The sequence below is a fragment of the Eleutherodactylus coqui genome, chromosome 4, assembly GCF_035609145.1.
Source record: "Eleutherodactylus coqui strain aEleCoq1 chromosome 4, aEleCoq1.hap1, whole genome shotgun sequence".
Classification (NCBI taxonomy): Eukaryota; Metazoa; Chordata; class Amphibia; order Anura; family Eleutherodactylidae; genus Eleutherodactylus; species Eleutherodactylus coqui.
Genome location: NC_089840.1, coordinates 137,131,967 through 137,156,607, shown reverse-complemented (window position 1 = coordinate 137,156,607; position 24,641 = coordinate 137,131,967). Strand labels below are relative to the sequence as shown.

Here is a 24,641-nt window from a genome sequence, read left to right as displayed (position 1 = left end):
CTTATACACACATTATTCTTCTCTTCTCATTTGGATATGAGGGTCACCAGTGACTGCTGAATATTGTTATTAGGCTGTCCAACCAGCACAGGGTTTTTATAATTGACTTTTCTTATCCAGTAGTAATAGTGACCTCAGTAGTAATAGTGTCCCCTATATTAGCCCCAGTAGTAACAGTAACCTCCACAGTGGCACCAGTAGCAATAGTGACCCCCACAGTGGCCTCAGTAGTAATAGTGTCCCCTGTATTAGCCCCAGTTGCAATAATGTCCCCTATATTAGATGTCTAAAACCAAACTTTATTGAGATACTATTAAAAACCAGGGCACTTGAACACACAATCCACGTCAGATCAAGTAGATACTGGAATGAACGTGAAAGTGATTGACAGACAAAAATACAGAATTAATTTGGAACCCAAGACCAGGATACCACATTTACACAACTAGACAGGAATCCCTGAAGGCCGATTGTGGCCAAGAGGATCAGCGATCCTGAATAAGGATGTTTATGGATAGGAAAAAATATGCAACAACTTGGACTTCTAAGGGTACACTATGATATAAATGTGTTATCAGATAGCCCAAGGAAAAAGGGAGAAAAGGGATTCTGCATGAAGAACACTGGTTACAGCGTCTGCAGGGATTGATCTGCATTAAGTTTCAGTTTCTTTCCATAGTGCAGCCAGTGTAGCTGGTTTTCCACGGTATACCACATCCGTTAGGGCTCCCCACAGGTAGACATTAGGGGGGGTTACATCAGGGGAACAGAGAGGGAATTCAACAGCACCTCTCCATCCTATCCAGCATTTTGGCAGACCATCATGGAGATATTCTATCACGGCTCGGTTGGTAGTGTGGTGGTGCGCCATCTTGTTACTCGCAAAAAATTAGGTTCTGCTCCATCTTTCTGTGTTTTGCGGAGCAAATGCCCCTCATAGAAGTCTAAAGTCATAGGTGCGCAAATATGCCAGGGGAATGCGTAAAACACTGCGCAAAACTGCTAAAAAACACATCTGGACTTCATTAGGATAAATAGCCTTTTAATCCATGGAAGGGGGTGTCACGTGACCTGGCCCCGTGTGCACAAAAAGTACAGTACTAGGCATGACTGCAAATCAACCTCAACAACCTTGTTATGTGCAAATACGTTGCATTGGAGAGAGCTTTTGCGTATACGCTCATGTGAAGCGGCCCTTAAGGTAGTATTTACTGCTTCTGTATGTATATTCGAAAATATCTACACCACATATACATTACACATGTACATTATTCCCATCAGTGTGAATAATGTGCAGCAGATATTACAAACATCATCACTTCTACTATTCTGCTCCCTGTTAGGAGGACCCAGCGGTGTTTGGCCAACTGGCTCAGGAAGCACCACCTCTACGACCATCCGAGAGAGACTGCGGTTCCAACATGTACTCGGCCGGGGAGCCTACGGGAAAGTCGTGCTGGCAGAGGACACCGCTACCTGCCAGCAATTCGCAGTGAAGGTCATCAGGAAGAAAGCCCTGCTAGCGGAAGTGGAGATGGCGGATGTGATGGTGGAGCACCGTGTTCTGCAGCTTACGATTGGGAGTCCCTTCCTCGTCCATGCAGAATTCGCATTTCAGACCAAGGTATAGTTGTTATCGCACATCTGCAAACTCCACCGCTATGTGCCCCGTAGATGTGGACTTTGTAATATAACGTCATACTCACCAACCTCCTTATATGTGTTAAGGACCGCTAGGTCACATTAACCTTTCAAGTCTTAGGTTCCAAATCAATTCGTATCCGCTGCAGCACGGAGGCCAAGAACCACACAAGAGTCGGTTTCTAGTTCTCCTCAGATACGGAGAGAGAGCCACGGCAAGTATATAGCTCACTCTGCTTAAGGCGTACATACTCTGAGCGTTTATTGACTGAGTATAGTTCTAAATACAGGAAAGGAATACGTCATCATTAGTCATGGGGTTAATTTCATTGGGTTAGAAAAAACATCAAGAATTGTGCTTTGTTCAACAATCAGCGCAGTGAGAATAAATATGTGAAATGTCCTTCAAATGATTACTCCTCCCGGACGTTATCCCGTCCTCCCTTGGAGTTTGGATGATCGCAGCGTCTTATCAGCACGATTTGCTCTTTTCCCATAGCTCAGGAGTGGGGGAGTCTCTTCTGATAGCGACTGTACCAGGCAAATATTCTCGGATGAATAGAAAAAAAACAAATCATTAGACATTGCACCAAATGCCATGCTCTGCAAGTTATTTCTGCTTTAATTATTGTTTCACTACACACAAGCTTATTTACATCTTATAATGCTCCATTTTGTATCTAGCGGCCATTTTGAGACAGATTCTTCCATTGCATGGACCTGTACCTTCTCATATGTCTCTTCTACATTACAGACGCACGTTCTACTCGGACTGGAGTATCTGAGCTGCGGGGACCTGGACCAACTCCTGCAGTCGAAGGGACGGCTCGATGTCAACAGCACCAGATTCTACGCTGCAGAGATGGTGTGCGGCATCCAGCACCTCCACGCCAAGGGGATCATCCACAGAGATCTGAAGCCCGAGAACATCCTGGTGGCTGAGACGGGCCATGTGAAGATCACAGATTTCGGTCTTGCCTTGGAGAACATGCACGGAGACCGAACGGCCACCGATCATGCTGGGACCGAAGGCTATATTGCTCCTGAGGTGAGAGGAATAGACTCTTTATACTATTTTTTGCCATAAGTGTATTAATGTTCTTGGGTCATGGATCCTGGAGACAGCAGTCCAGGGATGGTATAGAGGACTGCGGTCTCAGCGCTCGCCTAGTGCAGTGCCCAGATCCCATGTAATGATGTAAAACTTATTTCCCAACTTACTGTTTATGGCAGATGGACGCCGGAGAGGAATACAACGCCGCCGTCGATTGGTTTTCATTTGGAGTCATCATGAATAAAATGATTACTGGCGAGCGTGAGTATAAACCAAAACTCTTTAATGAGTCCACCTCCGGAGCGAAGAACATCATCTTACAGGTAAGAGTGTTACTTATATTTCTTTGAGTTCTAATGTTGTAATCATTTGTGATGCTTTTATTGCCTTTTCTAGTCAGTAATTATAGTCAGTAATAACAGTGACATTTCTCATTTCAGCTCCTCAAAAAGAACCCGGCCAAGCGTCTCAGAGTCAACAGAAACATCCGAAAGCACCTGTTCTTCCAGCTGATTGACTGGGACTCTGGAATCCCTTAGAGTGCCCCCACTGCACATCCCTGAGGTAAGTAAATGAGCAGAATTGTACTAGATCCTGGATGGTGAGGGACTCCCTCCCTGATCTACTACTGATTGCCTATCTAGAGGATGGACCATCAATAGTTCACAACTGGAAAACCCCAAACTTTAAATATTGATGACTTATTCTTAGGATAGGTCATCAATATTAGAACAGTGAAAAGTGAGCGCTGCAGCATTTTCCTTGTATATCAGGCACAGCGTCATATATCGTTTAGTGGTTATGCCTGGTATTGCAGCTCAATCCCACTGATACGAATGCAGTCAGCAAACAGGTCCGTAGTTTGTCTTACATGGGAAAACCCTTCTCACCATAATCAGAATAGTATTTTCTTTTCTTGCAGTCATCTAAACCTCAACATCTTCAGCCATTCCACCTGGACGCCGTGGAAGCAGCAGAGGCCAAGGACTTCCGCCCGTCAGCTAAAGACCAGGCCATGTTCAGAGGGTTTTCATTCTCCAACTTGAAGACCCTCTTGGACTCCGGCTTTACAACCACCAGAGCGAGCGGTCCTCCTGAGCCCCCATGAGTACATCAGGAGAAAAGACACCGTGGGACCCCTTAGGAGTGTGCCAGCAGTACCACCCAGCTGGCGGTAAGTACCGGCGCCACAACATCTGCGCCATGTAGAATCATAGACATGTGCACTATACTAAAGACCTTAAAAATACCGTTTTTTTCTTACCAGTAGATGGATTTCCCCGAACCAATGACAGCAGCAGCTGATGGTGCTGCCACGGGTGAAGGGGAAACACATTGGTGCGCGATGGCCGGCTATTAAGGGGTGGAAGGAGGCCGGATTTTTTTTTTCTAGTTAATGACATTGTAGCACATGTCTATGATTATTTCACATTAACTGGTAATTGCATTTCCTCCCGTCCATCACAGTATTGTAATGAGCGATGGGGAAATGAGGTGAGTGATGGCCGGCTATTAAGGGGTGGAGGAGGCCGGATTTTTTTTTTTTTTAAACATCCTGGCAACATACACTGTACATGTTTGGCAGTTGTGTGCAGGGTTTGTATGGAGTGGGCTCGGGAGCGGAGCCTGCTCCATACATTGAGGGTGTCAGCTGTCTATAACATCTCACACCCAGCCACAACAACCCTGATTGGAGATAACTCTAATCGCTGTTGTTAACTATTTAATTCTGACAGCGTCATTTAAATGGTCCAATCGACATTTACATTGCCTGAATGCCCCTCCCCTCCCAGTAATAAGATTGCAGCATTCCATTTGGATGTCTTATTGTTTAAGTGATCAAACGCTCACAAGTTTAAGTCTCCTTAGGAGCCTAAAAAAAGATTCAAAATCAGTTGAAAAAGTTTTTTTTAAATACTAAATATTAAAAGTTTTTAAAAAACCCTTTATAATATTAATTTAAAAAAACTATTTTTAGTATTGCCACGCCTACAAAAGTCTGATCTATTAAAATAGTGTAGTTTTTTTGCCTGCACAGTGAACACTGGAATTCCACTTTTTTGTTCACCCCATCTCCAAGAAAAAAGTGTAATAAAAAGCGATCAAAAAGTTATATGTACCCCAAACAGTAGAAATAGAAACCGTCAGTTATCCACAATAAACGAGCCTTCACCCAGCTGCATCAACGGGAAAATAAAAACTCATGGCGGCAGAAAATAATTAGTTTAAGAAGATATTTCATTTTTTCAAAAGTCGCCCAACAAAAAGCTACTTAAATTTGGTATCACAATCATACCCACCCACAAAATAAAGTTATCATCTCATTTTTATGCAACCTGTGTAAAAAAACACTTGAAAAATAATATTATTGCTTTTTTTCCATTTAACGCCACTTAGAAATCTTCAGTAAGTTTTTCAGTACATCATATGGTCCACTAATTTAAAATATAAAAATTGCCCTGCACAAAACAAGCCCTCAGACAGCTACAATGATGGGAAAAGGTCTTGCAATTCCGACCCCAAGTATCAGTCACACTACAATTTACCAAATATATCAGAATATTGTAATGGATTCCTCATAAATTCTAGCGCCCCCTGCAGGCATCCACTTGTCGCTTCTCCTAGGTTTTCCCTTGCCACAGGGAGAACTTACAGGGATTAGCCCAACAGGCCTAAAGAGAGGTTAGTGTAGTGTAGGGTCCCATCTACAAGAGGTCGCCTTGACGTGGCAGATGGGCTCACATGTTTTGATCAAAATGTGTGCTAAGAACCTCACAAGATTATGTGTCAATAAATACAACAATAATGTCATGTAACTTCAGATATTGAGTGCTTGCAGTAGTGCTGCAGCTGCTTGTATTGTTTCAGCCATGGTGTACATGAACTTGCGCATTCAATTTGTTTGTAGGAAGTGTGGACTACATTTGTTAATGGTTCAGTCTACAAAGATAATACTACAAGTCCCAGCAATCAGCCAAACTGTAATGACAGGACTGGAAAACGTGAATGTCATAGAAGAAGGGGACCGTTCAATTAAAGAAGCTATGCTTAAAAGGGTTGTCTGAGTTAAGGAAACCCCTGTCACCGGGTCCCCCGTTTATCATCCGGCTCTGATCTCCCTGTGACATCACTCTGCATGCTGAGCCCATCTACAAACAAGCTGCAGCAGCCAATGACAGTGCTTGGTGATCATGGCTGAGCGCTGTAATTGGCTGCTACAGCAGGTTTACGGGATATCACAGCTGCCTGTAAACAGACAGCGGAGACCAGAGCTGACCACAAGGGACGAGCAGTGAAGGTGACTACTGATTTGTGGGGACCCAACACCTTGTAATCAGTGGGACCCCACCAATCAGGGGAGAAGTTTCAAACTTAGCACAGACCCTCTAATCACTAAACAGTGAACAATTCTCTGTAAGATCTCTGCTTGCTGTCTGTGAATGGGAATCTCTCTTGTGCCCTGATAGTTTGTTTTAATGTATCAGTTTGGAGTTGAAGCTGTGGAGATCAGAGACTGTCTAGTAAACCCTCAGCTCTGAGAAGTATTTGTACCCCCTGAGGAGACCGCAAGGTAAAACATGTCAGGGTGGCTAAGGGTTAGATTTTAATAGGGTTTTCGTAGTGCTGAGTTTCTAATCTCTACATAGGTTTTTGGAAGTTGACCATCCAGGCCTATGTTTTAGGCCGAAAATCACGTAAACAAGATGTAGTCCTGACCAAAGCACGTCTGCAACTCCCGTTTTAACGCCCGTTTAGACGGCCTAGGTTGCGGTGCATATACGCCGCAGCCCCGGGATACCATCAGCTGGGAGTTTAGCTCTGCTAAACTCCAACACCCTTCCCGCCCCATTTCTGCCCCCTGCTGGCTTACAACAAGGGGAGGGGGTGGGAACTTAGCAGAGCTAGTCCCTCCCCCTCTCTGCTCCAGCCTATGGGAGCAGCCAGCAAAGGGATACTGCTAGACTCCCTCCCACCTCCCTTCTCCAGCAACTGTTATAGGCTCCCATAGGAGGCTATGGCAGTGGCTGCCGTTACAGAACTAACTTTTCTGGCTGGCGTAAAAACGTCTGGCAGGAATGCATACCATATGAGCTATATTTGCCGGCCAGATGTCTATATACATCGGGTATACGCCCATCTGAACTCCTACATTGGAAACCAATGCAACAGATGGGTAGCGTATATCGGGCCGCTGTGATATACGCTCGTGTGCAGGAGCCCTTAGTGTGTATATGCACAATTACACACATGATACTAATTGGTGACTGCTGGTCACATCTCATTGCTACCACCATTTGCCCCTTTATTTTAAATATCTTTCAATGTTGTCTTTGTTTTTTGAATAATAAAGTATTTAGATTATATTTCAGGGGATATGACTGATAAGTGTTCTCTGGGAAATGACCCTCTGATTGTCGGCGTGGTCGTTTTCAAAATTTTTGTTGAACCCCCTCCCCCGCGGCCGACACTCATGACTCCCATCCTCCACCTGTCATTAGTACTTCATCCTCTGCTGTCATCACTACTACTCCCATTCTCCACCGGTTATTAGTACTTTATCCTCTACTGTCATCACTACTACTCCCATCCTCCACCTGTCATTAGTAATTCATCCTCTGCTGTCATTACTACTACTCCCATCCTCCACCTCTCATTAGTACTCCATTCTCTGCTGTCTTCACTACTACTCCCATCCTCCACCTGTCATTAGTTTCATCCTCTACTGTCATCACTACTACTCCCATCCTCCCGCTGTCATTAGTACTTCATCCTCTGCTGTCTTCACTACTACTCCCATCCTCCACCTGCTATTAGTACTCCATCCTCTGCTGTCACCAGAGGCACAACTAGAAGCTCTTGGGCCCCGATGTGAAATCTGTAACAGGGCCCCCTATCTACCATGTGCCATTTATAATACTGGTGTTTTGGTCTCCTGGACCCGGTAGCAATTACTACTAGAGATGAGTGAGCATACTCGCTAAGGGCAATTACTCGATCGAGCATTGCCCTTAGCGAGTACCTGCCCGCTCGGAAGAAAAGATTCGGGTGCCGGCGGTGGGCAGAGAGCGGCTGGGAAGAGCGGGGAGGAACGGACGGGAGATCTCTCTCTCCCTCTCCTCCCCCTGCTCCCCCCTGCTCACTGCCGCAACTCACCTGTCACCCGCGCCGGCAGGCGAACCTTTTCTTCCGAGTGGGTAGATACTCGCTAAGGTCAATGCTCGATTGAGCAATTGTCTTTAGCGAGTATGCTCGCTCATCTCTAATTACTACCTCTGCACCCCCTATAGTTACACCTCTGGCTGTCACTACTACTCTTATTTTCCACCTATCATTAGTACTACATCCTCTGCTGTCACTACTACTCCCAGCCTTCACATGTCATTAGTATTTCATCTTCTGCTGTCATCACTACTCCTGCATCACATTTTGTACGCAAGCTAGAGGTAGTACAATAGGGTACTAGAACCTTCATGCCCACCCGTATCACATATTGTATCCAAGCTAGAGGTGGTACAACAGGGTACTAGAACCTCCATTCCTGCCTATATCACATCTTGTATCCAAGCTAGAGGCGGTGCAATAGGGTATTAGAGTCTCCATGCCCGCCTATATCACAGTTTACATCCAAGCTAGAGGCAGTACAACAGGGTACTAGAGCCTCCATGCCTACCTGTATCACATCTTCAATCCAAGCTAGAGGCGGTACAACAGGGTACTAGAGCCTCCATGCTTGCCCATATCACATCTTATATCCAAGCTAGAGATGGTACAACAGCGTACTAGAGCCTCCATGCCCGCCCGTATCATAACTTGTAACCAACTTAAGAGGCGGTACAACAGGGTACTAGAGCCTCTATGCCCCCCATATCATATCTTGTATCCAAGCTAGAGGCGGTACAACAGGGTACTTGAGCCTCCATGGCCACCTGTATCACATCTTCAATCCAAGCTAGAGGCAGTACAACAGGGTACTAGAGTCTCTATGCCCCCCATATCACATCTTGTATCCAAGCTAGAGGCGGTACAACAGGGTATTAGAGTCTTCACGCCCGCCCGTATCACAATTTACATTCAAGCTAGAGGCAGTATAACAGGGTACTAGAGCTTCCATGCCCACCTGTATCACATCTTCAATCCAAGCTAGAGGCGGTGCAACAGGGTACTAGAGCTTCCATGTCCACCTGTATCACATCTTCAATCCAAGCTAGAGGCGGTACAACAGGGTACTAGAGCCTCTATGCCCCCCCATATCATATCTTGTATCCAAGCTAGAGGCGGTACAACAGGGTACTAGAGCTTCCATACCCCCCCCCCCCCCCCGTATCATATCTTGTATCCAAGCTAGAGGCGGTACAACAGGGTACTAGAGCCTCCATGCCCGCCTGTATCACATCTTGCATACAAGCTAGAGGCGGTACAACAGGGTACTAGAGCCTCCATGCCCACCCGTATCACATCTTGTATCCAACTTAGAGGTGGTATGCTTTTTTTTTCTTTTTCTCATGCACGTATAAAACACAAGAAGGTCTGAATACGTTAGCGTTTTCACAGACCAAAAATTGTGTATTTCATGGACCAAACCTGTATACTCCCGTGTGAATGAGCCCTAAATGTAACCATTCCCTAACTTGGCTATAGAGCTTAATGCACTATGATGAGGTTTTGCTGGATTGCATACAAAACGTGTAAATGGGCAGGAGTTACACAGGATGTATAATGCACCAAATGGCAGGGCCTCAGCAGACTTGTTATGGTTTATGTACCTTTTTGCCTGGGTAGGGCTGTCACAGTTGTGCTACCACTTGTGAGTTGCTGAACAGAGTGGTGTGGAGGTGTGTTCTAAAGCTTGGGAGCTGAGATGGCAACGGCCGAAGGGACAAAAGGTTTCAGTAGCGACTTATGGAATACTCTGTGAATCCTCCATGTGGCTGGCAACCCCAGCTCGTAGGCGAGTGGGTTCACCACACGTGTGATGGCAAACGGCCCCACGTAACGTGGCGCCAACTTCAAGGACGGGACTCGCAATTTGATATTTTTAGAAGACAGGTATACCTTCTGTCCCACCCTGTAAGGTTCAGACACAGACAGACTCTTCCCACTACGCAACTGCATACGGGCCCCCGCTGCCTCCAAGTTTCTCTGTACCTCTTTCCATACTCCCCGAAGCGTATCTGTGGCGTCATCAGCTGCCGGACAGACCGACGGAGTAGGGATTGCTGTAAGGAAGCGAGGATGCTGACCGTATACACTAAAAAAATGGAGACACCCCAGTGGAAGAACAAAGGCGGTTGTTTAGTGCAAACTCTGCCAATGGCAGGAACTCTGCCCACTGATGAGCCTTTTCACTAGCAAACAACCGTAAATATTGCACTAAGTCTTGGTTCTTCCGCTCAGTCTGACCATTAGTCTGCGGGTGGAACGCCGAAGAAAAGGAAAGCGATGTTCCCAGGTTCCTGCAGAAGGCATGCCAAAACTGCGACACAAACTGAACCCCGCGATCAGATACAATATTTTGGGGAACCCCATGTAGGCGAATTATTTCCTTTACAAAAATTGTGGCGAATTCTTTTGCCGAGGGTAGCTTTTTTAACGCCACAAAATGTGCCATCTTTGAGAACCGGTCGACCACCACTAAGATAGTGGTGCACTTCTGGGATTCTGGTAAGTCCGTGATGAAATCTACTGATAAGTGCGACCATGGGCTGGAAGGAACCGGTAGCGGTCTCAGAGGACCCTCCGGAGGACGCCGCCGACTCTTATTGCGAGCACAGACCGAGCAACCCCTCACAAAGTTGCGGATCTCCTGAGACATGCCTGGCCACCAGAAGTGTCTGGAACAAAGCTCCAGGGTCCCCTGGAAGCCCGGCGAGAACCGACGAGTGAGACTCATCCATGACTCTAGGGCGTAGGGTCTCTGGCACAAACCATCTGCCCTCCGGCACCCCCGAAGGAGCATCCTGCTGAGCATCCTGTAGTTGAGGGATGAAGTTAGACTCTACAGCTGCCACCACCACGCCGGGGCCCAAGATATTCTCGGGAGTCATGGTCTCACTATCCGGTACCCCGAAACTCCGTGACAGGGCGTCCGCCTTCACGTTCTTCTCTCCTGGGATATATGTCACGACGAAATTAAACCTGGCGAAGAACAATGCCCACCTGGCTTGACGGGCTGTGAGTCTTTTCGCATTGGCGAGATATACCAGATTCTTGTGATCAGTATATACGGTAATTGGGTGTCTAGCACCCTCAAGATGGTGTCGCCACTCTTCCAGAGCCCATTTGATAGCCAATAATTCACGGTTACCCACATCGTAGTTGCGCTCTGCTGAATTGAACTTTCGCGAAAAGAACGCACATGGGCTATAGCCAGACCTCCCACTGACTTCCTGCGACAATACTGCTCCTGTCCCCACTTCAGACGCGTCTACCTCAATAAAAAAGGGTAGTTGTGCGTCCGGCTGTATTAGCATCGGGGCAGTCGTGAATGCCTTTTTTAGACGGCTAAAGGCCTCAAGGGCTGCAGGCGACCACTTTACCAAGTCGGCTCCCTTCTTAGTCAGGTCGGTCAGAGGTTGAGCAATAACTGAGTAATTCCTAATGAATTTGCGGTAAAAATTTGCAAAACCTAGGAACCGCTGGAGAGCCTTGAGGTTGTCGGGTCTGACCCATTGGGAGATTGCTGCTACTTTATCAGACTCCATCTGAATCTCTGTGGGTGAGATCACATAACCAAGGAAGGATACTTGTTTAGAACCAAATGTGCATTTCGCTAACTTGACAAAAGGTTGATACTCGCGTAAACGGGTCAGGACCAACCTCAGGTGCCGCACATGTGAGTCCCAGTCAGGCGAGTATACCAGAATGTCGTCAAGATAGATGACCAGAAATACCCCCAGGAAGTCGTGGAAGACCGCGTTCATAAAACCCTGAAACACAGCGGGGGCATTACAAAGTCCAAAAGGCATGACCAGACATTCAAAATGTCCTAATGGGGTGTTGAACGCCGTCTTCCATTCATCTCCCTCTCTAATGCGAATTAAATTGTAAGCCCCCCGCAAGTCCAGTTTGGAGAACCAGTGGGCCCCTACCACCTGATTCAACAAGTCAGGAATTAGGGGCAAGGAGCACTGGTTCTTCACAGTGATTTTATTCAAGGCCCGATAATCCACACAAGGCCTTAGTGTCCCGTCCTTCTCTACAAAGAAGAGACCTGCCCCGGCGGGGGACCTGGACGGCCGGATATGTCGGTTGGCCAGAGCCTCCGAGACATAGGACTTGAGGGCTTCATGCTCACGGCCTGACAAATTGAAAATGGCTCCCTTAGGGATGGGACTGTCGGGAACCAGATCAATCCCACAGTCCCACTCCCTATGAGGAGGTAGAGCCTTAGACAGTTTTTTGGAGAATACATCCTGAAAGTCTGACAAACACTCAGGAATGAGCACAGTATCTGCGGAGCACACAGCTATGGTAGACAGGTGATTATGACAGGATGATCCCCAATGAGTCAATTCCCGGGTGGACCAATCAAATTGGGGATTGTGCAGTGCCAACCAAGGCATACCAAGCACCACATCAACCGACATTTTTTCCATAACCAGGAAAGACAGTTCTTCCGAGTGGAGGATCCCCACCGTGAACTGTAATCTTGGGGTCCTCCATCGTACCAAGCCTGTAGAGAGAGGGGTAGCATCAATACTGGTAAAATTAATTGGCGTCTTCAGCGCCACAAATTCCGCCATCAGAGAACGGACAAAACACAGACTTATCAAGTTAGCGGCTGCTCCGGAATCAATAAACGCCTGCCCTGATCGGGAAAAATACCGGAATCTAACATGACACGGTACCAAAAGTTTAGGAAGTACCTGAAGTCCTAGGCGATCCTCCCTGCAATCGCCTAGGACTCGGAGTTTTCCGCCGGTTCCGGCTGCGAGCGTTGAGACCTCAGTGGGCAGGTTTTCACCCGATGTCCAGCTTTCCCGCAGTAGAGGCAGAGACGATGCAACAAACGGATCCGGCGTCGCTCTTTGGGGTCCAGCGGATCCACCTCCATCGGCTCAGGCACAGAGACTGGTAAGGAGGAAGAGGGACCAGGGCAACCGACCTCCCTGACTCTACGGATCTGCCTGTCCTGCTTCCTAGATCTGAGCCTCCTATCTGCCTTCACCGCTAGCTCCATAGCCTCCCTTAAGGACCCGGGAACGGGATGGGAAATTAACAGGTCTTTAACTGCGTCCGAGAGGCCCTGCAGAAAAACGTCTTTCAGCGCGCTATCGTTCCATGTCGTATGCCCCGCATAGCGTCTGAAGTTGGAGCAATAATCCTCCACACAAGACGACCCCTGCCGCAGCGCCAACAACCGCGAAACCGCCAACCCCGCTCGGTCCGGTTCGTCGAAGATACCCCCGAGTTCCTGAAAAAAGGAGTCCACAGACTGCAGGCAGGAGGAACCCTCGGGGATGGAAAAAGCCCAGGTCTGGGCAGAGCCCCGCAGCAGGGACATTATCAGCCCGACCCTCTGAGCCTCCGACCCGGAAGAACGGGGACGCATCCGAAAAAACAGGCGACACGCCTGTCGGAAAACAAAAAAACTTGTTCCTCTCCCCAGAAAACACCTCGGGAAGAGGGCACTTGGGATCGGGGCTGGTTGAGGCGTCCGACCCCTGCGACACCCCCCCGCTGCTCCTGGGCCACCATGCGGGCAGATAAATCCTGGATCACAGGCACCAGGGCCTGCAGCTGGTTCGTGAGGGAACTGATCGCCTCCATGACAAACAGTTTTAAACGGCCAGGGCCAGTTATTATGTTACGGCACTCTGCCCCCGAGCGCCAGGTGGGGTGCCCTGAACTTCCCTACTTGCCTCGGCCCTGGCTAACCCCAGGCGGACAACTGGGCGGCGGTCCCTGTACTAGCTAGGGACCTGGCCACTACCACGATGGAACTAACTAACGGGGGACAGAGTGCTGACAGAAGAGGCAGGTGTAACAGACCAACAAAACTTACTAGGTAAATCAAGGCTGGAGGTGGAGCTCACAGGCAAACGAAAGGATACTGACAAGCAACTAGGGCAGACTGGAACAGACCTGACTAGAGGCTAGCAGAACCAATAACTGGCAGTGAGCTCAGGTCACTGCCAGCCTTTTAACTTAAAGCCTCCGCCCAGGGGCGGAGAGTGGGAGGAGCCGACTCTCCCACTGTTGCATATGGAAGGTGGAGGAGAGCGGGCGGCACCCTACGGGCGGACACGCCCATGCCGCTGCACGCTGGCTGTTCCACGGCGTCGGGAGAGCCCCGACAGCACAGCTCCGGGACGCTGAAGCCGACCTCGGAGCGGCGCGCGCCTGCCGCGGGACCCAGCGCCGCCCTGCATGGTAACAGGACCTGTGGCTGCAGATCACATGACCAGGCTGGATACACATCCTGTATATAGCTATATGTAGCATGCTGGTGTAACCTGTGTATCTCCTGTATATAATTATATATGTGCAGCTGGTATGGGTTATACCTCTACTGTATATAATTATATATGTACAGCTGGTGTAGGTTATACCTCTCCTGTATATAATTATATATGTACAGTTGGTATAACCTGGGTATATACATGCATTATAATACAGCACGCCATGCTTTTTCCTCCGTGAGTGGAAAACCGCAATTGCTTTCCGCTCGTGTAAAGAAAAAAACGCTTTCCCATAACATGCTATGGCCGGTACATGCTGCGGAATCCGTAGGCGGACGCCCGCTCCATATTCCGCAATGCAAATCCAGCCGTGTGCAGCCGGCCTTACGCTAATTTTACACGAGTGAGTCTGATATTGGGCCGTGAAACTCTGCCACCTATCACACTCGCCAATGTATGCCTTCCCCACGGATGTGAGGGGTTGTTGTGTTAAAACCAGCTCGCATCACATCATCAGATTCTCGTGCGATGCAGAGAAAACCAAAACATCGCTCCTGTGTATGATTGTATTCAAAAGAATGGAGTCATATTCATGTGCGATTTGTGGTTCTTGCAATGGACAAATCTCACGCAATTTTTGCGGCCGTGTGAAAGCAGCCTAAGACATTACCAATAGAGATGAGCGAATGTACTCGTCCGAGCTTGATATTCGTGCGAATATCAGGGTGTTCGGGATGCTCGTTACTCGTAACGAGTACCACGCGGTGTTCCGGTTACTTTCAGTTTCCTCTCTGAGACGTTAGCGCGCTTTTCTGGCCAATTGAAAGACAGGGAAGGCATTACAACTTCCCCATGTGACGTTCAAGCCCTATACCACCCCCCTGCTGTGAGTGGCTGGGGCAATCAGATGTCACCCGAGTATAAAAATCGGCCCCTCCCGCGGCTCGGCTCAGATGCCTTGTGAGTTAGCTGAGGGACAGTGGTATCGTGCTGGAGCTGCTGTAGGGAGAGCGTTAGGAGTTACTGTAGGCTTCAAGAACCCCAACGGTCCTTCTCAGGGCCACATCTAATAGTGTGCAGTACTGTGTTAGCACTGTAATTTTTTTTTTTTTTTCAAAATTGGATCTGCAGAGCATTGCGCCCTGCAATAGGGACAGAAGTGGTGGTTAGGCAGGGAGAGTGTTAGCAGTGAGTGTAGGCTTCAAGAACCCCAACGGTCCTTTCTAGGGCCACATCTATCCGTGTGCAGTACTGTCCAGGCTGCTGTTAGCAGTGTTGCATTTTTATTTTTTTTTCTCAAAACCGGCTGTGCAGACCATTGCACCCGGCATTAATACTACAGGGATAGAATTGTGTAGGCAGGGCCAGAAGACATACATTATTCATTGAATAGACGCAGTGTGGCTTGTCCTTTGAAAAACAAGGGAAAAAATTCTATTTCGCCTGCCTCTGACAGTCCTCAGGGCTCTGGGTACATGTGTGCTGCGTGCAGAACGTTAAAAATAATCAGACGCAGCCAGCTACGTTTTACTGCAGGCTTGCGCCAATTTTTTTCCTGCATGGGAAATCCCTGATCTGCTGGAGCCAATAACTTTGCATCACTGCAGTTCTCTGACACATTTGCAGGGCCACAACACAGTTATTAAACTTAGTAGTATTCATTGAATACACGCAGTGTGGCTTGTCCTTTTGAAAAACAAGGGAAAAAATTCTATTTTGGCTGCAGGCTTGCGCCAATTTTTTTCCTGCATGGGAAATCCCTGATCTACTGCAGCGAATAACTTTGCATCACTGCAGTTCTCTGACACATTTGCAGGGCCACAACACAGTTATTAAACTTAGTAGTATTCATTGAATACACGCAGTGTGGCTTGTCCTTTTGAAAAACAAGGGAAAAAATTCTATTTTGGCTGCAGGCTTGCGCCAATTTTTTTCCTGCATGGGAAATCCCTGATCTACTGTAGCGAATAACTTTGCATCACTGCAGTTCTCTGACACATTTGCAGGGCCACAACACAGTTATTAAACTTAGTAGTATTCATTGAATACACGCAGTGTGGCTTGTCCTTTTGAAAAACAAGGGAAAAAATTCTATTTCGCCTGCCTCTGACAGTCCTCAGGGCTCTGGGTACGTGTGTGCTGCGTGCAGAACGTTAAAAAAAATCAGACACAGCCAGCTACGTTTTACTGCAGGCTTGCGCCACTTTCTTTCCTGCCTGGGAAATCAAATCATTGTATGCCGCAAAATGTTTAATGAGGCGGCGTGGGACTGGGGGCGGGGCGGGAAGGAGATAGAGAGTTTGAAAATAGTGAGCGGTTAGAGGGAAGGGGAGGAGCTATAGGCAGGAAGAGACGGGAGCGGGGAGCGGGAAAATCAGTAGGAGTGGTAGCCAGCGAGAGAGAAGGAGCGCTAGAGGACAACAGGAGTAAGCTTGAGAAATTGCGAGAAGAACGGGGGGAGCGGAGTGAAGAGGCGGCCGGAAGAAATAGGAGGAAAGCCAGGAGTATCGGGTGGAAGAGGAGGCCGGAGTAAAGAAAAGTAGGACCGGGACTATCGGGTGGAAGAAGTCGGCCGGCGAAAGAGAAAGAGCGGGATTATCGGGTGGAAGAAGAGGCCGGGGAGGCGAAGAGAGTGCGGAACTATCAGGAGAAGAAGCGCACAGCGGAGGAAGAGGATCGTGTCAGCGCCAGCCCAGAGGAAAAGACACCTGTGGATTTACAAAATTATGGAGGACTTACAAGGAATGATCAAGGAAGCGGTGAAGAAGGACGGGACCCGGTGGCTCGAGGAGCTGCTGGCAACATGCCGGACACCCACGGTCCAGGCAACGACCACCGGGCAGGAGGAGCTTCGCCAGGAATCGGGAGAAGATGGCGGCATCCAGGGAGAGGCTCCACGAGGTCGGCCGCGGAGAAGGAAGCAGCCGCCGGCAAGGCTCAGCCCGAGCCCAGCGAGGAAGAGAGGAGGACGAAGGGACAGCCGTGTCGGCGATTGCCCGAGAGGGTCCGGAAGCCCTGGCGAAGGAGGGGCGCCGGTACCTCGGCGCGCGACAGGGAGACCGGCAGCACAGGCCCTACGGCCGGCAGTCCTCGGGGACACTGAAGGCGGGGGACTTGTTGCTACAGCGGGGACAGGCTCCGGACGTCGGCACGAGCGCGCATCCGGGCGCAGGACCACAGCGGCGGCAGCAGGTGAGCTCAGGCTGAGCGAAGAGCGGCAGGGAAGCACGCGGCTAGGCCGCTCGTCCTCCCAAGATGGCGGCCCAGCACGTGGGGGGGGAGGGTAGCGCGGGAGGTGTGCAGCAGCTTAGGCCCAGGCAAGAGCAGAGAGGGCAGGGGCAGGGGGAAGGGAAAGGAAAAGGCAGCCAGCAGGCCTGCATATAATCCCCCTACACATAGTCCAGAGAGTTTCAGCAGTGAGTATGGCAGCAGTAGGGAGGGGGGGAGCAGCTTAGGGGAGCCCATAGGGGAACCAGCTAGTTCAGAAGAAGAAGGCCACATAGTTAGGGAGAAAGGGGCAAGGAGGCGACAGTACATCCCCGCCAGCAGGCCTATTAGTCGCACCCAGCAACAGCCACCCCGACACGTATTAACCCCTTCACAGAACATGGCCGTAGCGAGGCAGCAGCAGCCGGGCCATCTGCCATACCATGACCCTTACGAACCAACGGTTTCCTACCGGCGGTGCTATGTTAACCCCCGATATACTGCCCTGCCAGCTGAATACCCTGATTACACCTATCCACAACCCCAGCCTCCGCGTAGGAGCTCCAAGAGGCAGGGCCAGGGGGCAAGGCAGAGGCAGAAAGCGCGAGCCAGGCAGGAGAGGCAGGAGCGGTTAGAGCGGGAGCGAGCGCAGCAGCCAGGATTGGCATGCGTCGGCAGGGAGAGGGGCCGCGAGTCGAGTACCAGCAGTGGGCTAGAGGAACCGCAGCGATTGGTGGAACAGCCTCGGCAGTCGGACCCGCAGTTATCCCTCTATCGCGAGGACCGGGAACGTCAACGGTGGCGCGACCACGATCAGAGTCGCTCAAGGCGGGAACAGCCTGGCATGTCGCAGTCCAACAGCAGAGGAAGGGCACTGTATCCGGCAGATCCGCAGCCCAGACACGAATCGGTCAGGAGCCGCGGGAGCGGTACAGCGGGGACATCACCCTTGGCAACGCCGGAGGTTGGTCCAGCTGGTGAGTCCGAAATTTATGATGTGTTAAAATGTGTTATGGATCCCGCAGCGGTTGCGGAGAGAAGTGTTGTGGTTGGTTTGTTGCGGTCGCTGCTGAGCCGGATGGAACCAAAAGAAGGGCTTTTAGTGTCCTGTGCTCCAGGGGGTTCAGGCCCGCCTGTGGGTAGTACCGGTGTGAGCTCAGCAGCGGGTTCGGATATTGACCCGTCAGCGGGTTTGCAATTTGGTGATTCAATGTATTGTGGTGTCGCCCCACTGGGGGTCGGTTTGACGGATGAGGTGCTGGAAAAGATTAAGAGTGGTGTGTATATAGATATATGGTCCTTGCTTTCGGCGGACCACGTAATGGTCGATAAGGAGCGGAGTTCAGAGCGTGGATCTGACAAGAAGCCTAAAATTGCGAAGACTTTTGGTAACTGGTTGCAGGCATATATGGTAATGGTACACGTTACGTGCCAGCACCAGCCTGCAAAAGGTCCGGAGATGATGGTGTACTTAAACACCATCTATAGCGCTTATCGGCTGCACGGGGGTGCGGCCTGGTGGCGCTATGACGAAGACTTTAGGCGTCGTATTTCGGGAAAAAGCCACATCAGTTGGGCCTCTAAGGCCACTGATGTGTGGATACAACTGATTTTAGCGCAGCGTCCGGTTAAGGCGTCCTTTCCAGGGGCAGCCGCGGGGAGCACATCTCAGCAGCCCGCGGCCTCCTCTAGACCAAATGGCTCTTGTTGGTTATACAACGAGGGCCACTGCAGGTTTTACGCCACCTGCAAGTTTAGACACGAGTGCTCGGTTTGCGGGGGCCAGCACGTGGCAGTGCGCTGTTTCCGCAAGCAAAGAGCAACGCCCGCGGTGGGTGGCGCCAGCGGCCCTGCGAATGCCGGTGAGAAGCCGATTCCTGGATCCGTGGTTAGACAGATACCACAGGAAACAGGAAGCAAGAATCCTTAGAGCTGGATTTTTGGAGGGCTTCAGAATACCTTTCTATGATCAACAAATTACGACGCTATGCCCTAACTTAAAGTCGGCAAGAGACGACATTGAGTTAGTGACGGAGAAGGTGATGAAGGAGGTGCAGCTGGGCCGTATGGCCGGGCCCTTTGATGTTCCTCCATTCGAAAATTTGCGGGTGTCCCCGTTGGGTCTTGTGCCTAAAAAGGAATCCGGCAAGTTTCGACTCATCCATCATTTATCGTTCCCAAGCGGTGGATCGGTAAATGACGGCATTTCAAAGGCAGAGGCAGCCGTGGCGTACACGTCGTTCGACTGCGCGGTACGCTTAGTGAGGTCGGCGGGCAGATTTGCCCAGTTAGCAAAAACCGACATTGAATCGGCGTTCCGGCTGCTGCCGGTGCACCCGGACTGCTTTCATTTGCTAGGTTGCAGGATCGAGGACAGGTTTTTCGTGGACATGTGTTTGCCGATGGGATGCTCCATTTCATGTTACTTTTTTGAATTGTTTAGTTCATTTTTGGAATGGATGGTACGTTATGAAACGGGCATCGCATCGGTGATACATTACCTGGACGATTTTTTGTTCGTCGGTTCAGAGACATCAGGGGATTGCGGGTTCTTATTGTCGAATTTTCAAAGGCTGATGCGTTTAGCGGGGGTCCCGCTGTCGGCGGAAAAGACGGCGGGCCCGGTCACGTGCCTGACCTTGTTAGGCATCGAGATCGATTCGGTAACTATGGTTTTCCGGCTACCGGTAGAAAAAGTGGCAAAGCTGCGCCAAGCGGTGGGGGACGTGGCCCAATGCAAAAAAGCGACACTGCGCCAGATGCAGAGTCTCTTGGGCTTATTGAACTTCGCTTGCAAGGTTATTCCAATGGGTCGGGTTTTTTCCAGGAGATTATCATTGGCGACGGTGGGTGTTCGCGAGCCGCATCATTTCATACGGGTAACAGCAGGAATGAAGGCAGACCTGCACATATGGAGGGTCTTCCTCCATTCTTTCAACGGGCAGGTGGTATGCCCCAAGGAGGATGTGGAAGGCCCGGCGATCAGTTTGTTCGCCGATGCGGCGGGATCGGGCGGTTTCGGCGTAATTTTTAACACCCATTGGTGCAGGGAACCCTGGCCTAGGCTATGGAGAGAGAAAAATTGGACAAAGAATATTACGTTGCTGGAATTCTTTCCGGTGGTGGTAGCTATCGAGGTATGGGAACCAGAGTTACGGGACCGGAAGATCTGTTTCTGGTCCGACAATGCGGCGGTGGTGCAAACCATAAATAAGCAAACTTCGGCGTCCCCGCCGGTGTTGGCGTTGTTGAGACACGTGGTATTGCGGTGTTTGCAAAGTAATATTTATTTGCGTGCGAAACACGTCCCGGGTTGTGACAATGGAGCGGCTGACGCACTCTCTCGTTCACAGATGGACCGGTTCAGGGAGCGGCACCCAGGGGCGGATGCCGAGGGGGTACGGTGCCCACCTTCCTTGTGGAACCTGGCCGAGGAGAGCTGCTGAGGCTGGTGGAGTCATCGGTGGCTGTGTCGACGTGGAAAAGCTATAATGCGGTTTGGGCAACGTGGTTGAGATTGGTGGGAGGAACGGTGGTAGGGGGTGCTAGAGCGAGGGTGGCAACGTTAGACTTGTTGGCGAGAGTGCGGGATAAGGGGTCGTCAGTGTGTGTGGCCAAGAAACATCTGGCAGGGGTGGCCTTCCTCTTGAAGTTACACGGGGTGGCAGACGTGACAAAAGATTTCGTGTTCCAGCAGATTATTCGGGGTTGGAGAAAGGAGAAGTTAGTCGCGGACACACGGCGACCCATTACGCTTAAATTGCTAGTTAAGCTACTGTCGGCTCTGGATAGAGTGTGCTCGGATGCATTCAAAGTATTGTTGTTTAGATCAGCTTTTTCGCTCGCTTTTTTCGCGGCGCTGCGCATCGGCGAGCTGGTCCCAGCAAGCAAAGCAAAACCCGGTGGTTTGGGGCAAAAGGACGTGATTGCCACGGAGTCAGCTGTCAAAGTTTGCGTCAGAAAGTCAAAAACGGACTTGTATGGTAGATGCGACTGGCTGACCATTAACAGTTCGCAGGACAGATGGTGCCCGGTGGGCATATTGAGGCTTTTTATCGCTAAGCGCCCGGCGGTCTGCACTTTTTTGGCCCATGCATCGGGGGCACCGCTTACCCTTTTTCAGTTCTCGGCGGTTTTGCGTTCGGCGCTGAGGGAATTGGGACTGAATCCGACGGAATTTGGAACCCATTCCTTCAGGATCGGGACTGCTACGACTGCGGAAGCGCACGGCATGTCAGAGGACGGTTTAAAAAAGTTAGGAAGATGGAAATCACAGGCCTATAAGTCGTATGTTAGGCCAGATCGGGTGATTGAAGGAGTCGTAGATTGAGATGTCGTTCAGCTGCGGTTTTTCGGTCAATGGCATTTCAGTTATATAATGTTGGGATACTTTAGGGTTTTGTTTTTCTATATCATTTCTTTATTGCAGCGCACGAACCATGGCATGTGTGGATCCTTGGACACTCATTTATATATTGGGCCGAGAAGAGAGCGGCAACACGACCCATGGGAAGGAACTTGGGTCTGAGCGGAGCACTGGTAAATTGGGTTGGAGTGCGGGGGCTGCAATGGCCCCGTCTGTTACAATTGGTGCTAAGGATTAGCAAGTGGACCCCCCGGAGAGTTATACTGGTCGTTCATGCCGGGGGGAACGACTTAGGCTGCACTAAGATGAATGACTTGTTGGTACTCATGAAGCAGGACTTGCTTCGTTTTCGGGACTGTTTTAATGATTGCACCTTGGTCTGGTCGGATATAGTGGCTCGGAGATTTTGGAGAGGTGCCAGGGACACGGACGCCATCGAACGAGTAAGGAAGGTAATTAATCTGCGCATGTCAAGGTTCGTGCAATCGTTGGGTGGAGTGGCAGTCCGCCACTGGGAGCTGGAGGATAAGGAAAAAGGTGCTCTGAGGATGGACGGCGTACACCTCAATGAGGTGGGATTGGACACCTTTTTGTCCGGACTGCAGGACGGGGTGGAGATGGCACTGGAGAGGGTTGGCGGGGGGGGGGGGGCGGTATGCGCCATAGGCGTACGGCGCATGCCGTGTGGCCGGGAGCTTCCCATGCGGGCTACGGCGCAATGGGAAGGTTTACAGGCCCATGTATAGGGGCTTACGAACGTCCTCTGGGCCGTTACAGTTTTAACAAGAGTTCAATTAGGCATGGGAGGTTAGAGTTAGAGAAAGTTAGTAAAGTTAAAATTAAATAGTAAAGTTAATATATATGTTGGAATTATTTAATAAAGCTGTGGCCAACCCACGTTTTTCACCAAGAAGTGTGTTTGTATGTTTTTTGGTTATAGGTAAGCGAGCTATATGTAAGGTAAGGTGCCCCCAGTCCTGGTAATACACCATGCTGAGGGGTAGGGGTAGGCCTAGAGGATGTGGACGCGGGCGAGGACGCGGAGGCCCAAGTCAGGCTGTGGGCACAGGCCGAGCCAGTGCGGTGGCCAGGGGTAGAGGCAGGGTCAGACCGAATAATCCACCAACTGTTTCCCAAAGCGCCCACTCGCGCCATGCCACCCTGCACAGCTCAAGGTGCTCTACGGTGTGGCAGTTTTTCACAGAGACGCCTGACGACCGACGAACAGTGGTGTGCAACCTTTGTCGCGCCAAGATCAGCTGGGGAGGCACCACCAACAGCATGCGCAGGCATATGATGGCCAAGCACCCCACAAGGTGGGACGATGCCCGTTCACCTTCTCTCCACCTGTGCCCCAACCTGCCACTGAGATCCAACCCCCCTCTGAGGACACAGGCACTACCGTCTCCTGGCCTGCACCCACACCATCACCTCTGCTGTCCTCGGCCCCATCCACCAATGTCTCTCAGCGTAGCGTCCAGACGTCGCTAGTGCCACAGTTTGAGCGCAAGCGCAAGTACGACGCCACGCACCCGCACGCTCAAGCGTTAAACGTGCACATTGCAAAATTGATCAGCCTAGAGATGCTGCCGTATAGGCTTGTGGAAACGGAGGCTTTCAAAAGCATGATGGCGGCTGCCCCGCGCTACTCGGTTCCCAGTCGCCACTACTTTTCCCGATGTGCCGTCCCAGGCCTGCACGACCACGTCTCCCGCAACATTGTACGCGCCCTCACCAACGCGGTTACTGGCAAGGTCCACTTAACAACAGACACGTGGACAAGCACAGGCGGGCAGGGCCACTATATCTCCCTGACGGCACATTGGGTGAATTTAGTGGAGGCTGGGACAGAGTCAGAGCCTGGGACCGCTCACGTCCTACCCACCCCCAGAATTGCGGGCCACAGCTCGGTGGTGGTATCTGCGGCGGTGTATGCTTCCTCCACTAAAGCACCTTCCTCCTCCTCCTCCTCCAACGCAACCTCTGTCTCACAATCAAGATGTGTCAGCAGCACGTCGCCAGCAGTCGGTGTCACGCGGCGTGGCAGCACAGCGGTGGGCAAGCGTCAGCAGGCCGTGCTGAAACTACTCAGCTTAGGAGAGAAGAGGCACACGGCCCACGAACTGCTGCAGGGTCTGACAGAGCAGACCGACCACTGGCTTGCGCCGCTGAGCCTCCAACCGGGCATGGTCGTGTGTGACAACGGCCGTAAGCTGGTGGCGGCTCTGCAGCTCGGCAGCCTCACGCACGTGCCATGCCTGGCCCATGTCTTTAATTTGGTGGTTCAGCGCTTTCTGAAAAGCTACCCCCACTTGTCATACCTGCTCGGAAAGGTGCGCCAGCTCTGCGCACATTTCCGCAAATCCCATACGCACGCTGCCACCCTGCGGACACTGCAACATAGGTTTAATCTGCCAGTGCACCGACTGCTGTGCGACGTGCCCACACAGTGGAACTCTACGCTCCACATGTTGGCCAGACTCTATGAGCAGCGTAGAGCTATAGTGGAATACCAACTCCAACTTGCGCGGCGCAGTGGGAGTCAGCCTCCTCAATTATTTACAGAAGAGTGGCCCTGGTTGGCAGCCATCTGTCAGGTCCTTGGAAAATTTGAGGAGTCTACCCAGGTAGTGAGCAGCGATGTTGCAATCATTAGCGTCACCATTCCTCTGCTATGCATCTTGAGAAGTTCCCTGCAAAGCATAAAGGCAGACGCTTTGTGCTCGGAAACAGAGCCGGGGGAAGACAGTATGTCGCTGGATAGTCAGAGCACCCTCCTGTCTATATCTCAGCGCGGTGAGGAGGAGGAGGAGGAAGAAGATGAGGAGGAGGGGGAAGAGACATCTTGGCCCACTGCTGACGGTACCCATGCTGCTTCCCTGTCATCCTTTCAGCGTGTATGGCCTGAGGAGGAGGAAGAGGAGGAGGAGGAGGATCCTGAAAGTGATCTTCCTAGTGAAGACAGCCATGT

The 24,641-nt window shown here is 50.6% G+C and overlaps 1 protein-coding gene across 1 annotated transcript; it reads left to right on the top strand.

Annotated features, from left to right (window-relative positions):
* Positions 1-1,463: 1,463 nt before the first annotated feature.
* On the top strand, positions 1,464-3,708 carry LOC136624742 (protein kinase C delta type-like). The gene is made up of 5 exons (XM_066598675.1): positions 1,464-1,624; positions 2,396-2,689; positions 2,875-3,018; positions 3,136-3,259; positions 3,618-3,708. The coding sequence occupies exons 1-4, from the start codon at positions 1,535-1,537 to the stop codon at positions 3,232-3,234; spliced, it is 627 nt and encodes a 208-aa protein (XP_066454772.1). The 5' UTR covers positions 1,464-1,534; the 3' UTR covers positions 3,235-3,259; positions 3,618-3,708.
* The last annotated feature ends 20,933 nt before the right edge of the window (positions 3,709-24,641 follow it).

Coding starts and splice junctions, on each gene's coding strand:
- LOC136624742 (XM_066598675.1), top strand. CDS start 1,535: ATGGCGGATGTGATGGTGGAGCACCGTGTTCTGCAGCTTACGATTGGG. Junction 1,625..2,395: donor AATTCGCATTTCAGACCAAG/GTATAGTTGTTA, acceptor TCTACATTACAG/ACGCACGTTCTACTCGGACT. Junction 3,019..3,135: donor CGAAGAACATCATCTTACAG/GTAAGAGTGTTA, acceptor TTCTCATTTCAG/CTCCTCAAAAAGAACCCGGC.